This window comes from Lolium rigidum, chromosome 7, assembly GCF_022539505.1.
Source record: "Lolium rigidum isolate FL_2022 chromosome 7, APGP_CSIRO_Lrig_0.1, whole genome shotgun sequence".
Taxonomy (NCBI): Eukaryota; Viridiplantae; Streptophyta; class Magnoliopsida; order Poales; family Poaceae; genus Lolium; species Lolium rigidum.
Window position 1 is genome coordinate 32494898 of NC_061514.1, and position 14022 is coordinate 32508919.

Here is a 14022-nt window from a genome sequence, read left to right on the forward strand (position 1 = left end):
GTCACGCGTGTAGGATTGATCCACTTGACAACATGGCATAAATAAAAGTTAATTAACTACCAGTAGCGAGTCTCCATCCAAATCACTTGGTCGATCTGTTAGCCGCCGCTCAGATGCATTGGCTTCACGTACATATATATTGCAGGTTAACAACGTACTGTACTACCGAGTCTCTTCTTTCCAGTCCCGACACATGCATGCATATTGGAATATCTGTGATCATCGTCGGCCCTAGCCATAAGCGGGTGTACCTGCCACGCCACGTTCGTATACTATATCGATCCACTTGATAATGGGATTATTTGAAAAGAGAGAGATTAAGTTAGCCATCTTGCAAGTTTTCCTATAAATATCCAGCAATGAACGTATGACAATGCAACACTGACACTTACACCATCCATCCGCGCGCATCGGCATCAAGCAAGCTAGCTGTGTAGCGAACGTGTGTGTGCATATGGCGGCGACGATGCGCAGCGCCTGTGCCCTGGCGCTGGCCATGGCGGTGATCGCCATGGCCGCCACCACCACCACCATGGCTCAGAACTCGCCGGAGGACTACGTCGCCGCCCACACCGCAGCGCGCGCGGAGGTGGGCCTAGGGCAGGTGTGGTGGGACCAGAACCTGGCGGATTACGCGCAGTGGTGGGCGAACCAGCGGCGCGGCGTCTGCGGGGGACACTCTGGTGTGGTCGGCTACGGCGAGAACATCTTCTGGGGCTCCGCCGGCTGGCCGTGGACGGGGGTCGACGCCGTGAACACATGGGTGGACGAGAAGCAGTACTACGACTACAACAGCAACAGCTGCTGGGGCCCGTACGGGTGCGGCCACTACACGCAGGTGGTGTGGCGCGAATCCACGCTCATCGGCTGCGCCCGCGTAGACTGCGACAACAATCTCGGCGTCTTCATCACCTGCAACTACTACCCGCAGGGGAACTGGAACAACCGCCGCCCGTATCTGGCTGCAAGCTCTGCTGCTTAATTAAGTATGCACTACTGCTGCTGCATGCGATGGATATGATCCAGCCATCGTGCTACGTACTCCCTCGGCGCGCTACTCCTCGAGAGGTTCCATCAAGTTCATTTCTACGTCTGATCGAGTGTTTTTGTGTATAGCAATGGGTGCTGCCTGTCTGCACTCCGCCGCACGTTGTCTGTAATACTATGTTTTTCCATATTGTGCGTTTGCAATAAAGTGCTCTGGATCTTTGGTGTGTATTCTTGTTGCTATTGCTCCTTGGATCTTTATTTGTTGATAAGATCTTGTACAATAACCGGTCCACTAATCGTAGGTAGTTGATATTAGTGTGGTGCCGATGATTCTCTAACTTTGCTAACCAATATCTGAAACTTTCGGTACTGTAAATCTAGAGGGAGTACTGGATACTAGAAAATCCTTGACAACTGAATAATAGTATTCCTTATTATTACTCAGAATAATAGTTGTGTTGGACAATATGGTTGTGTCAACAAAATGATAGTCTGTGATAAAAAAAAATTATGATTATTTGCAGAGAGGACACTACACAAGTCTGGCGATCAGACATGTAAGGAGCTCGTTGGGCAGCAGGTGGAAGTGGAAGATGATCCTAGATAGCACAGTGTGTTGCCGATTTGGGCGAAGAAGAAGAGATGGTCGTGACTCGTGAGGGAAGAAAGAGTCGTGAAGGAGCCCAGACGACCAATCATTGTTCAAAAGTCCAAATAGCAAGCTGCAAAAATAATTAGATGTGCATATCACTTGTGTAACATCTCTACTTTTTAATTAAACCTAATTAGGAGTTCAAATAGGCATCATGAGCATGTCATGCATTATTGGTTTAAAATTTCTAAACAAATGCAGTGAGGAAAATTTCAAATAACTAAAAAATGTCTATTTTTCCTTTCTATTTAATTTATCTCAAAAAGTTTTCAATAACTTCCAAATAAACAAATGGAACTTCACCTATACGTTAAGAAGTACCATGGCCAATTTCATATTTCTCATACTATGCTTGAACCTTCAAATATTTCAAAATAAAAATTCGAAATAGAAATTCAAATTTTCAACCTATGTATGCACAAAAATTGGCAAAAATTTCTGATGCATCAACTCTTATTCCAGATAAATTATGTCCTTTGGTGTAAAAGTGGTTTCTTTGAGTTTCTTTTAGATTCTTTTGGAATATTGTGGATGTTTGCCAATAAGATTTTCTCTGGAAATTTGAGATCCTAATTTATTTGGAGTTTGCATAGCATCTTGGATATTATCTTTATGTCACTAATGTTACCCCGTAGAAAGAAAAATGGGAGAAAGTTTGGTTGAAGTTTTTTCATGGAGAATGGAGGAACAACAAACAAGTAGCTATCCAAAAATGGTGAAAACCATAATCTTGGGGTTGCCCAAGGCACCCCACTGACCTATCACACTCTCGGTTTGCAAACATCTAAACTTTATTTTTCGAGCAACATATGCAACTAGTGCAGGAACTTGGAGCGTATTTATCTAGTTTTAGTTTTTTAAGTTTTGTTCAGAAATCTTGTTTTTGAATGAAATACCACCACATTTAGATGTACTTATTTTTTATCATTTAGATACTCGAATAAAATGAAGTTTAAGTTTGGATGCTATTAAAAAAAGGTGAAGGGGTGAGTAGTGACATATGAGGACCTCATGACTAGTCTTATACTTTTTTTTATTGTTTTATTCTTGATTTTATGATATCTTGGAAGTGTCACATGTAGTACTAGCACTCATTTACCTCTTTTATGTTTAATTTTAAGTTTATCTTTCATGTTAGGAAATGAGTAGTAATATGGACACTTTTGCACGCTTTTTCTTAGTGGTAAAAATTCTTCCTATTGCTAGCCTTTCACGTAGTAAACATGATATAGTGTTTGTGCATCCAACTACCTTGAGTAGAGTTATTTTCAACATGTCCACCATATCTACCTATATATGGTTCTCAATGCCATACCGAGTAAATTTCTCATGTATCATTATATATTAATTCCAAATTTTAATGCTTTTGTCTATGCTTGTGTTGTGAACTGGTGGAGTCTATTCTTTAACTTTCAAGCTAAAGAAGTTACTCCCTCATGCTGAAATTATGAAAAGGCATAATTTCCTCTATCTTAAATTTGCAAGAGATTTAAAAAAGGGGTGCCTAGCCCCAACCTAATGAACCAATGATAAAAGGTAAACTCCTCCTCAAAACATCTAAAGACCTAAAAAGGAGAGGGGCTAAACATGGGAAACCTTATTCGTTGGAATGGAGAATGGAGGTAGTATGTCCTCATCGTCGGCCGCCCTACGACACCCTAGCGATAAGCAGGTGTACCTGCCTCGTCACACCACGCCACATACGTATGCTATGCAGATCCACATGATAATGGGATTATATAAAAAGAGAGAGATTAAGTTAGCCATCTTGCAAGTTCTATAAATACCTCGCAGTGGACGTATGACAATGCAACACTTCACAATTAGCATCCATAGGCATGAAGACCCTAACCCGACTCCCAACCCTAACCCGCCCCCGACTCCCAACCCTAACCAGCCCCCGACTCCCAACCCTAACCCGCCCCCGCGTGGCGGCGCCGCACCGCCGCCGGGGCGCCCACCTCCACTAGCCCACTCCAGCCCCCCTCCCGGCGTTCTACTCTCCGCCGCCGCTGCCGGCAGCATCGCTAGGCAAAGCCTAGGCGGTGTGGTGGCGGCGGCGGACGTCCTCTTGGCGCCGAGTTGCGGCGACGACGGTGCTCGTCGTTTCTTCCCGTGGTGTCGGTGGAGCGAAGGGACGGCAGCCACAGCGGATCCGGTGGCCGCAAGATGCAGCGGCCTCTCCTTTCAATCTGATCTGGTCCCCATGGGGATCGGGCGGAGGGGATGGGCGGGCTCCTGCGGACAGCGGAGTGCATTCTTCGTTTGTGTCCCTTCCGCTTCACGAGGGCGCCTGGAGTTTCTACTCTAGGCATGGCGGTGGTGGTCTTCTCTTCGCGATCCGTCGTCTAGCTCCCGATGGTGAGGCGTAGCTTCCGGTGAAAGCCGGCCCTGACTTCGGTCATGGCGGATGATGACGGCGCATGTTCGTCGTTACCTTGTTGAAGGCATTGTCTCTGCAGTCTGCGTTCTTTGCCTTGTTGAAGGCATTATCTTTAGTTTCCAGACTGCACAGAGGGCATTGATCCGTTACCTCGAGCGTACGCTTCATTTTATTTTGCCAAGTCGAAAGAGAGTCAGTAGCCAGTCGCCAAGCAAAATACTGAACTTTTGGTGGCACCTCCGCTTTCCAGACAAGATCCCATATCTTCCTAGTGCCATCAGGAGCTGCACTATATGCCTCAGCAGTTAATCTCCATCCCTCGTTCATAGCGACATAGCGAGATCATACACACTTTTCACCGTAAACAATTCGTGCTTCTCTGGTGCCCATGCAAGGTGGTCCAGCTGTAGTCTTGGGGATGGTCAAATTCTTATAGTAGTTAGTAATGCATACCTTTAAATTATCCTCCCCAACTATAATACCTTCATCTTTTTCAAGTTAAAAGATCTTCTTCTTCCTATGTTTTTCTGTTAGCAATAAGATAAAAGTACTTAGTATTATTGCCACCTTCTTGAGTACTTAACCTTTGCACCTACTTGGACTCTTCATCGACAAGCTGGTTATATACGGTTTTGGTGTTTTTACGAGATCTGCTACAGATGCTTTTAGCTACCTACGATGGTGTCATCATTGCAGTGCCCTTTCTCCTCTTCCGAGTGCTCCATCGTGAGCTCCTAGTGCTTTTGCGTCACTTACCTGCCTCCTGAGAATGCACCACTGTCCCGATCAAGGGCAGAACTACACTAATTCCCACTAATTCGCGGGTACGCGACGTGTAGGCGGCACGAATACTAAAATGACTCTCGGTACATTAATAGACGCACAAAATATAGTGTTGTGTACAGGCAAGATGTGGGACATTATTTTTGCTATGTTTCACGCACCTTTGGACGACACAAAAATTTAGCACAACCAATGTTGATAATCAGGTGTACTGATTTATGACAATACAAGTGGTTTATGCACATCGCGTGATACACGTGATAAGCTACTCTCAAACAAACAAAAAAAAGTGGTTTATGCACGTTACTTTCATATTTTTTTTTGAGGAAAGTTACCGCGCATATATTAAAATATCAGTTGATTACAACGCAGAAACCTCAGGAACACGCCAGCTGTGCCGACACTTTGCACAAAAGACCTCCCGAAAGAAGAAAATTACAAAAAGGCCCTGAAGATCTCTGTGCAGCACACCGATGAGCACCTCCTGTAACCGCTGCCGCCGAAGACGCCGGAAGGGAAGGAGATGACCACCACAAGCCAGAACTCGGATGAGCACCCTCGCAGACACCGCTGCTTTGTGGACCTCAATCCGCACCCGCCGCGCCCGACGGGATAGCTTACTTTGGGGAACATCGGCTGGGGAGAGCCCCGAGCTCGTCCGAGTCGCGACGCCACCGGAGCCGATCGACAAGGTCGATGGAAAACCGTCGCGTCGCCCGCCCGCTTCCACACAGCCCGCATCGGCCAAGCCAGCCTCTAGAGCCTACCGGCGACTAGCACCAGCGCTACTCCTGTACAGAACCTCCCAAGCTCCATGGCGGCGTTGGAGTGAACGCAGCCACGACGACGAAGCCGGAGGACAAAATCCAAGGGAGAGGAGACGCCGTCGCCGCGTCGACCCCTCCAGGAAACCTAGACCCACAGATCCACCGGATCCATGGGTAGACTTGGCCTCCAGCTCTCCGGCGCCGCCATGGACAGCGCCGCCGCGATGGAGATTGAGCTGAGGCACCATTATTCTCGCCGGCGTCGCCTCCACCACCAAAACGACGCCGACTGACACTAGATCCCTACTATCTACAGGCCGAAAGCACAGATCCGCGGTTCCCCCACTCTCCCGCCGCCGAAGCAGCCGACGGAGAGGGAGGAAACCGGCGGCCTGGCCGGCAGGGAGATTGGGGAAACGCGGCTTCTCCTGTTCGCCTCTCACGGACACTGTAGCGTGGAGAGGAGAAGAGGAAAGCAGAAAAGAGGAACTCTTTGTTCGCCCACCTAGCTCCTAGAAGAAATGATCTAGGAGGTGACACCATCTGCCCCCAATTACATTGGCAAGCCGTCAATCCCACCTCCTCCCTCCGTCGTTTCGGCGACAGGAGGGTGTGGGGACTCCTGGCTTCGCTTTGCCTTATAATTAGGGTTGCCTAGCGCTTCCTTGGGGTGCTGCCTTCCATGGAGGATACGTCGCCACGTTGGAATAATTTGTCCATGATTTTCCTCCATCACGGTGTTTCTCCTACCGGTGGTGTGGAGGTGCAAGTGACCCAGTTTCTTGATCCGGTGAGTTTCATGTCTGGTGGTTGGCGTAAGGCGCGCTCGTTGGTTGTTGTCACGTCGGCTGCTCTAGATGTTTGGTGTCTTGCAGTTGGGCGCATGGATGACGACGAGCGGAAGTGTTCCTCTTCTCCGACTGCGTTGGATGAAGTTCCGAGCTCGCTGGCGACGATGACCGACGAAAAAATCGAGAGGCTCGACATCCTCGTGTCGGAGGTGCCACGGGAGCCTCCTACGCCGCCCCGGTACATCGCCGACATCATGCCGCAGGTCTCACGGAGTATGAGGCACTCGAACCGGTGTTGCGGAACTCGGACTCGCACCCGTCGCTGCCTCCACCGTTCAATCCGTGGGTTGTGCCGACCGCTCCACCTCTACCACCGGCAACACCGATGTACGTTCCGCCGGTCGCCAACTGGCCGTGGGCAATACCGAAATTCGCCGTGATCGACGACGAGGAGTAGCCTAGGGTGGCAGATGCTACATACGCCTTTTAGTTTTTTTTTCATTTTCGTTTATTCCCTGTGTAAATTATGCTTCTCCGGAATGCAAAATCTATTTTTTTTTGCATTGGGCTGGACACCAGCGTAAAAAGATGTGCAGTCGAATTTAACAATTTAAGTCGACATAAATGGGTAGACCCACATAGTTAATAGTGCATCCTCTATTTGGGGAGGTTGTTCCCACACCGGCGCCTCCATATGGCGGCCCCCATTTTTTTTTTTACAATATTTTGAAACAACATATCAATCACATTTTATTCATACAATCACACAAATAGAATTAAATTATTGATGCAATCAAACAAATAGTACTTAAACTATTCATACAATCAATCAAACAAATAGTACTTAAATTATTCATACAACCAAACAAACAAATAGTACTTAAATTATTAATATAACAAACAAATAGAAATAAAATCAGCTAGATCCGCTTTCAGTTGTACATGGACACCTACATCTTAAATTTCATTGTCCATACGAAGAAAAGCAGCAAATTCTTGGGGTGCATGCTCTACCTCAGCAAGTGGCCCTTGATAATCAAATGGTTGATCATACTGCATAGGTTCATCGCGCTCGCTCTCAATGATCATGTTGTGCATGATCACATATGCGTTCATCACCTCCCACAACTAAGACTCAGACCAAGTGAGAGCAGGGTATCTAACAATGACGAAACGCTGCTGAAGCACCCCAAAAGCACGCTCAACATCCTTGCGTGCTACTTCCTGGCATGTTGCAAAATAGGCCTCCATCTCGTTTGTTGTCATCCGTCGCGGCAATCGGACGAACACCTTGCGGGCGGGGCGGTTGTGCCGCGGTGGCGGCGAGCTCTGTTCCAGGCGAAACAGCGGCCGCCGATCGAGGGGGTGGCGGCCGTGTCGATGGACGGCGGTTCCTAGACAGGCGGCGGTGTCTATTGTAAGCAGGGGCGCGGCGACGACGGTGATGGTGGCGATCTAGAGGGGTGGGAGTCGGCTCAGCGTGGGTAGGAGACGGGAAATCAGTGTGTGTGGTTGCCAGGCGGAACCCACGCTCGTTTTCTGACCTTCCACGAGGCGCCGGCGTCCGATTCGCGCCCTTGGCCAATAATCCAGCACGGAAATGCCGGCGGGCTCGAAAACTAGCCAGCACCGTTTAAAGTGCGAGCTCAAAAATTACGCCAGCCCTGAAACGCTATCGGGGCTGCGGGTGAAGATGCTCGTAGACATCTAATTTGTACCGGGTGGAGAGCCGCCGGGTAGGAGGGCCGACGGGCACAGCGAGGGACAGAAACGTACGAGCCTACGAGGAGACCGGTGTACACGTTGGCCGACGAGCGACGTGGCGGGGGCATGCGATGCCGCGAGCGCACACACGTCCGAGATCCACGTGACGTCCCGCGTGCCAGGCAGCAACAGTTGCGGCCGTGGAAGCGGTGGATCTGTGCCGTGAACAGTCTCGACACGCGCGCGCCCACACCGCCACGCTGCTCGCTGCGCTGCGCTGACCGTCGTCTCTCCGCTTCCTCGGACGCCGCGACCGTGCCCCACCCAGCTCACTCCGTCTCACGCCTGAACCCTGCCCACCGGCTCTGCTCGCTGCCGGAGAACCGATCGTCCGAGGCTGGTCCACGGACCATGTCCACGCCGTGCTCTAGGCCCGAGGCACCAGACGTGCACGCGCCTCGTGAACTACACTGCTCCAGCCAGCCTCTTTCTCCTCCCCCTTCGACCACCGTCGCAGTTTCCATCCCACAACACTCTCCTCTCCCCTCTCTCTCTCTCCTAGCTCGCTCCGCCGCCATTGCCCCTGCTCTGCTCTGGTTCTTGCCAACTGCGCTCACCCGATCCGAAGAAGAGTCCTCCGTCCATCTACCCAGGTTTCAGTAGCCGGCGAAGAAGCGAGGACCAACAAAGCTGCCGGGTACGTGGCCGCGCGCCTGCCCTCTTCTCCTCTCCTCCTACACTCCGCCGCCACAGTCACCCCTTCTCCTTCCCTCTTTCACCTTCTCCCTGAACTGGCCCGTCCCGCCCGCCGGCCTGCCTTCTCGAATCTTGGAGAGTTGGAATACCAGCGAATGCCTCTAACGGCCTCTGCCGCCGCCTCCGCCGCCTTCCCAGACCGCTCCTGGAACCGATTCAAAAATCTTCTCCAGCGCCTAGGCTCGACCCGTTCTAAGTTCTAACTGAACTCGATACCACTCGTGAACTCCGCAGTGTAGGCCGGGGCCTGCGGAGGCGTTCCTGGCAAGAAGCGGAATTTAAGCTCGAGATGGATTCGCGAAAATTTCGTTGCATGCCGTTTAATTAAGCACCACTTTAATTTAGCGCGTCTGGGTAGTAGGGGGCTCCTTATTACCTGCCGTTCGTCGGTGAAGATGAGGAGAGCATTTGAAACGCACTTGCATCAGTCCCTGCTGCGTTGTTAGGTAGGAGTAGAAATTAGTTGGCACATGTGTTTCTCCGTTCGCTCTGAAATGGAGGGTTCCTGTGTTTCTTTCTCTGAAAAATAACATTATTTTTTTTTACGTGGCTGCATTGCATCACCTTTCATAATCCTGGTTGGTTCGTTGGCTGGTGTACCATTTGTACACTTGGTGGAATCCACACCCTACCAAGTTTTCTGCAAATCTCTAGCTTCAGGTTCCTTTTATTGTTGTACGGTTGCTGTCAAGGCTCCTTTTATTTCCAACTCGATGGTTGCGCGCGAAAATGGCATTATACCTGCTGCTTGACGCACTTTCCGCAGGTTAATTTGGAACACAAGTATCTGAGCTGCAAAAAAACTCACATCCATCATCTCCAGTGGAGTACTGCAAAAAAAGCAGGAGTGAGTGGAAAGGTAGCCCTCAGATCTGACCCACCTCGCCCTCTTGTCACTTTGAGCCAAGAGATGTCTGTTCCCAGTGATTCGCTATGAGCCAAGAGATGTCTGTTCCCAATAGTCTTAGTTAACCTGAAAGCATGTGTCAACTGTGGATCCTGTCCTGCATTTCGCATCTATGCGCTTGTCCGGTGTGCTTGAAATGTTGCACGGTTGGAGAGCCGTAGGTTTCACAAGCATGCTGTAGCCCTTATCTATAGGTTGTTGGTGAAGTACTATACAATACTCAAAGGTTGGTGCCCGGGGCTCTTGCCCGTTTGCTCTTTCCCTTTAGATTAACTCAGGTTCCACTCATTTATTGTTTGCTTCTTTTTTCTTGGATTGTAGTTGGCGTGGTGCTAAGTTGAACTTTCTTGGGCTAAGCTTTTTATGGATGACGATTTGCTGCAGGTTGGCACTGTGAATACACCACATCTGTTTGCTACTCCCTTCTTTTTCGCTATTTTTTTTTTTACTTCCACAATAGGAAAGGTGAAGGTCATAGTTAACACATGTCATATGTGATCATGTTGCATCATATCAGTTTTGCTTCCGGTTCAGTAGGACCGATTTTTTGGTGTATTTGGTGCAGTTTTCTTATGAATTAGTGCTATTGATGGATACAGAAAATGATTTTGATTACTTTTTCAAAAGTGTGTTTCTGAAATGTTCTTAGAAACGGATTAGTTCGGAAGGCACTGCATTGGATAATGGTTGGCTCTATACCAGAGATGTCCTAACTAAATAATTAATTAATTTGGTTTGCTTTTATAGCTGGTACATAAGAAAGTCTTCTTAGAAATCATGGTTTTTCTAGTACGGCAGTGCCATGGGCCTGGTGCCTTGATGAATCTATGCTGGTGGTGCTTTGCCAAATAATGCTCTTATCATGGCTACTGGAACCTGTACTGATAGCAGTAGGTCAGGCATGTTAGTGCACTCCTCACTATAGTGCAGCATTACATGATACGAAACTCTAATCATATCGATTGCTGGCTTACTTTCAGTATGCTTCAAGCCAAGGGCCAATAAACTGAGATTTGGTACATATCATTGTATTGAAAGGAGTTTTTGTTGCAGAGCCAGATCAGAAGGATGGACAGGACAGAAAATGTGGTTTTGGACATTGAGAGTCTGCCTCAACAACCTGATAAATGCTGCACTGGAAGTCCAAAGATGACAGTATGTCTTCTAATTCTCATACAGTAATAAGCATGGCTATGCAGTACTTATTTGAGTGAGTCTTGACCTGCTATATTTCTCCTGCAGAGAGCGCTATCACGGAAGGGTCCAAATCGCACGGAGAGGAGGGGCGGCGAAGAGCAGGAGCCAGATGATTTGGCAAAAAAGCTTATTATTAAAGGTCATAAACTAGTGCTCCCTATCTTGACTTTCTTTTGTTTTGAGGAACTATTCTGTATATTGAATTTTGCATTCATTTGTTATACAACATTCAGACCTTAAATCAACTACTCCCCCCTGTCCAAAATAATTGAGGCAGCTTAGGAGTACACTGGTATTGGACATTATATATGGCTGTGCCAATTAATTTAGGCCGGAGGAAGTAGTTATTCTTTTGTAACACTTCTTTTTGCAAGTCCCGTTTGATTCCAGCCCAACGATTACGTGTCGACGTGTCGCAACTTGTCGTTGGGGTACCGACAAGCAGACAAGCCGTGACAAGTCTAGACAAGTGCTAGACTTGTCGATGTGTTGTCGACAAGGAACTATTAAAAAATACTAAGTAACCAGCCTATCAATTTTGGTATACTGGAATATATATTGATGGCATAGGGAGTGGAGACAAACCAGGGGAAAGGTGGAAGCGACGGTGCCGGCGAGCCGGCAGTGGCCAGAGGAGAGGCGGCGCCAGGGGAGAGGCGGCGCCAGGGGAGGGAAATGCGACCAGAAACTGGTATGTAGGGTTTCAGGAGGATATTTATATCCCAGGCATACAACTTGACGCTCGACCAATTGACCTAGACAAGTCGAGGCTTGTCGCCGACAAGTTCAACTTGTCGTGTCGCTCCAACGTGTCGACATCAGAGTTGCGACACGTAGACTTGTCGTGCGACAAGTCTAGACTTGTCGAGCGACACTTAATCATTGTTCCAGCCATTATTGCTCCACACACATATGTATTTTGAGCAGCAGCTTGAACTGTATGTAGACCAGAAAAAAAGACAAAATGTTCCGACTTTGTAAGTAGAATTCTGAAGGGAGATAGCTTCTAAAAATTCCTTTAAGCTGGCTTGTCCTATTACATACAATAAATTGTGCTTCTATGGTTGGCAAACAAAACTGTGTAAACTGCTTTAAGCATATTTAATTTCTGAATCGGAACACTATAGTTTTCTTTTCTTGTACTGCTCTACTACTGCTGGTCTCCAACAATGATAACTGCAGGACTACTGGTGTTTAAATTTCCTTGGATTTTGTTCACTGCAGTTGTGCCGTCTCAACTGGAGCAGCTTAACAAAACTTTGGTTACACCGCAATGTACCGCCTCCACACCTGCAATAACCGACTCTGCTGAAGGGAGGAGCAAAAGATTCAATCGGCTCACTTCATATCATCCACGGAGAATCCTTCTCTTCTTTGCAACTTTGTAAGTCACCCACGTTTGTTAGTTGTCTTTTGTTTTGTTAAAAAAAATCTACTCTTGTTGGTCTGAGCTTAGTTACGTAGGTCTTAGAATGCAACAAATACTCTCAATACAAAAAAAATGACATATGACTAATCTAATGGTTGTCACCGACAGCGCTTTTCGATCTGTGTTGAGCAACAGAATCATGAGACACTACCTTCCTATTGATTTTTTGTTCAAGAATGCTATTGAATTAAATATGAATGGTGAACCTGGTAACTGTGTGTGATACCTGACTAATTGAGCCCCTCAATTGGCCTAGCTTCTGCCATTGTGTCTGTCCAGATTAACTGAACGTTGTTGTGTTACTGAACGTTGTTGTGTTCCCTCGGTCATGAGTAGTTATTGTTGTGTTTTGCTCCCAAGATTTTCTCTCCAGACTTGGGCTGACATTAAGTTACCTGGATTATAGTCTGAGTGCATGTTCCAGCAGGCTGGTTACTACTCTGTAAACAGAACAGCATTATTCATTTCAAAGGACAGAATGATCATGTACCGACAAAACTCAACGAACCCTAACCCGTTTCCTTCTCCTCTGTCATGTTTGTTTCTCCTGCACAGGTCGAGCGTGGGGACGATGATACTGATATACTTCACACTCGCCATCAACAGCAGACCGGAAGCATAGCCGCTGCGGTTCGTTGAGCAAAACAGAAGAGCTACAACTTGGGTGGGCTGGCGTGGGAGGTTCAGTGGTACATTCCGTAGCTAGGATATTGGGGTTATTTTTATTCAGATTTTTTTTGTGGAGGGTGAAAGAAGGAAAGCTACAGTAGCAGTATATAGCAGGACGTACTAACACTGGAAGCAGCAATCATGATACGTATCTGATGCTGGATCAAATACTTGTGCGAGGCCATGCTGGGGAGTGAGGGAATTCCGCTGGCTCGTTATAGTGAGTGCGTGTTGTGTGAGCTGAGCTGAACTGGGGGCAGTGTCAGTGATGCTTGCTGCTGAACCTTCATCTCTCTCTTTTTTTGCACTGTCATTGGGCGAGGCATTTCGCTGGATTTCATTGCGATCCCAGCTACTCCAATTTACGCCCAACTTTCTGACGCCACAGCAGGGACACGGCCCATCTTTAAATTGAACGCGATCCGACCGAAGAGTGGTGAGCATGGCTGGACATGGTGGAGTTGTCAGAGCCAGCCTCTCCCCCAGAGGTAATTGGTTGCTAGCATGGTTTTCTCGAATCTGGGAACATGGCTTTGTGAATGCTGTCTTGTTTTAGGGAATGCAATCTCTAATTCATGCTGTGTAACTTGTTTGGTTGCGAATAATTTCTACTTCGCATTAGTTGTGAAGCAAAGTTCCTCGTTTTTGCTTGCCTAGAAATCACATTTCAACAAATACCACGGCTGTTTAAATGTGGCCCCTAATTTTTTAAGAAACAAACTAAAGCACTCATTCATTTAATTATATACTTCAATATCTGCTATTTCTTCCTTCCAGTATCTAGAAACATATCAAACATTTCAATAAAATGAAATCTCCAATCATACCTTCATAATAATTCCTTTTATGACAGTTTTAAAATAGACCAGGTAGGAAACCCAGTTCCGCGACCATGGCGACGAGGTGCGCGACGGCGCCGCCACCAGCCTGATCTCCCTCCCCCGACGCCCGTTCCACCTGCTGAAGCCAGATCCGACGTCTCCTCGTCGCTCTC

At 47.7% G+C, this 14022-nt stretch overlaps 2 protein-coding genes across 2 annotated transcripts; both read left to right on the forward strand.

Moving 5' to 3' along the window:
- The first annotated feature begins 466 nt into the window (after positions 1-466).
- Positions 467-1095, forward strand: LOC124676613 (pathogenesis-related protein 1-like). The gene has a single exon (XM_047212651.1). The coding sequence runs from the start codon at positions 467-469 to the stop codon at positions 980-982; it is 516 nt and encodes a 171-aa protein (XP_047068607.1). The 3' UTR covers positions 983-1095.
- Positions 1096-9996: 8901 nt separating this feature from the next.
- On the forward strand, positions 9997-13016 carry LOC124669857. Its single transcript, XM_047206397.1, has 5 exons — positions 9997-10117; positions 10787-10888; positions 10976-11069; positions 12155-12314; positions 12915-13016. Exons 1-5 carry the CDS (start codon positions 10097-10099, stop codon positions 12979-12981), a joined length of 444 nt encoding a protein of 147 aa, XP_047062353.1. The 5' UTR covers positions 9997-10096; the 3' UTR covers positions 12982-13016.
- Positions 13017-14022: the final 1006 nt, after the last annotated feature.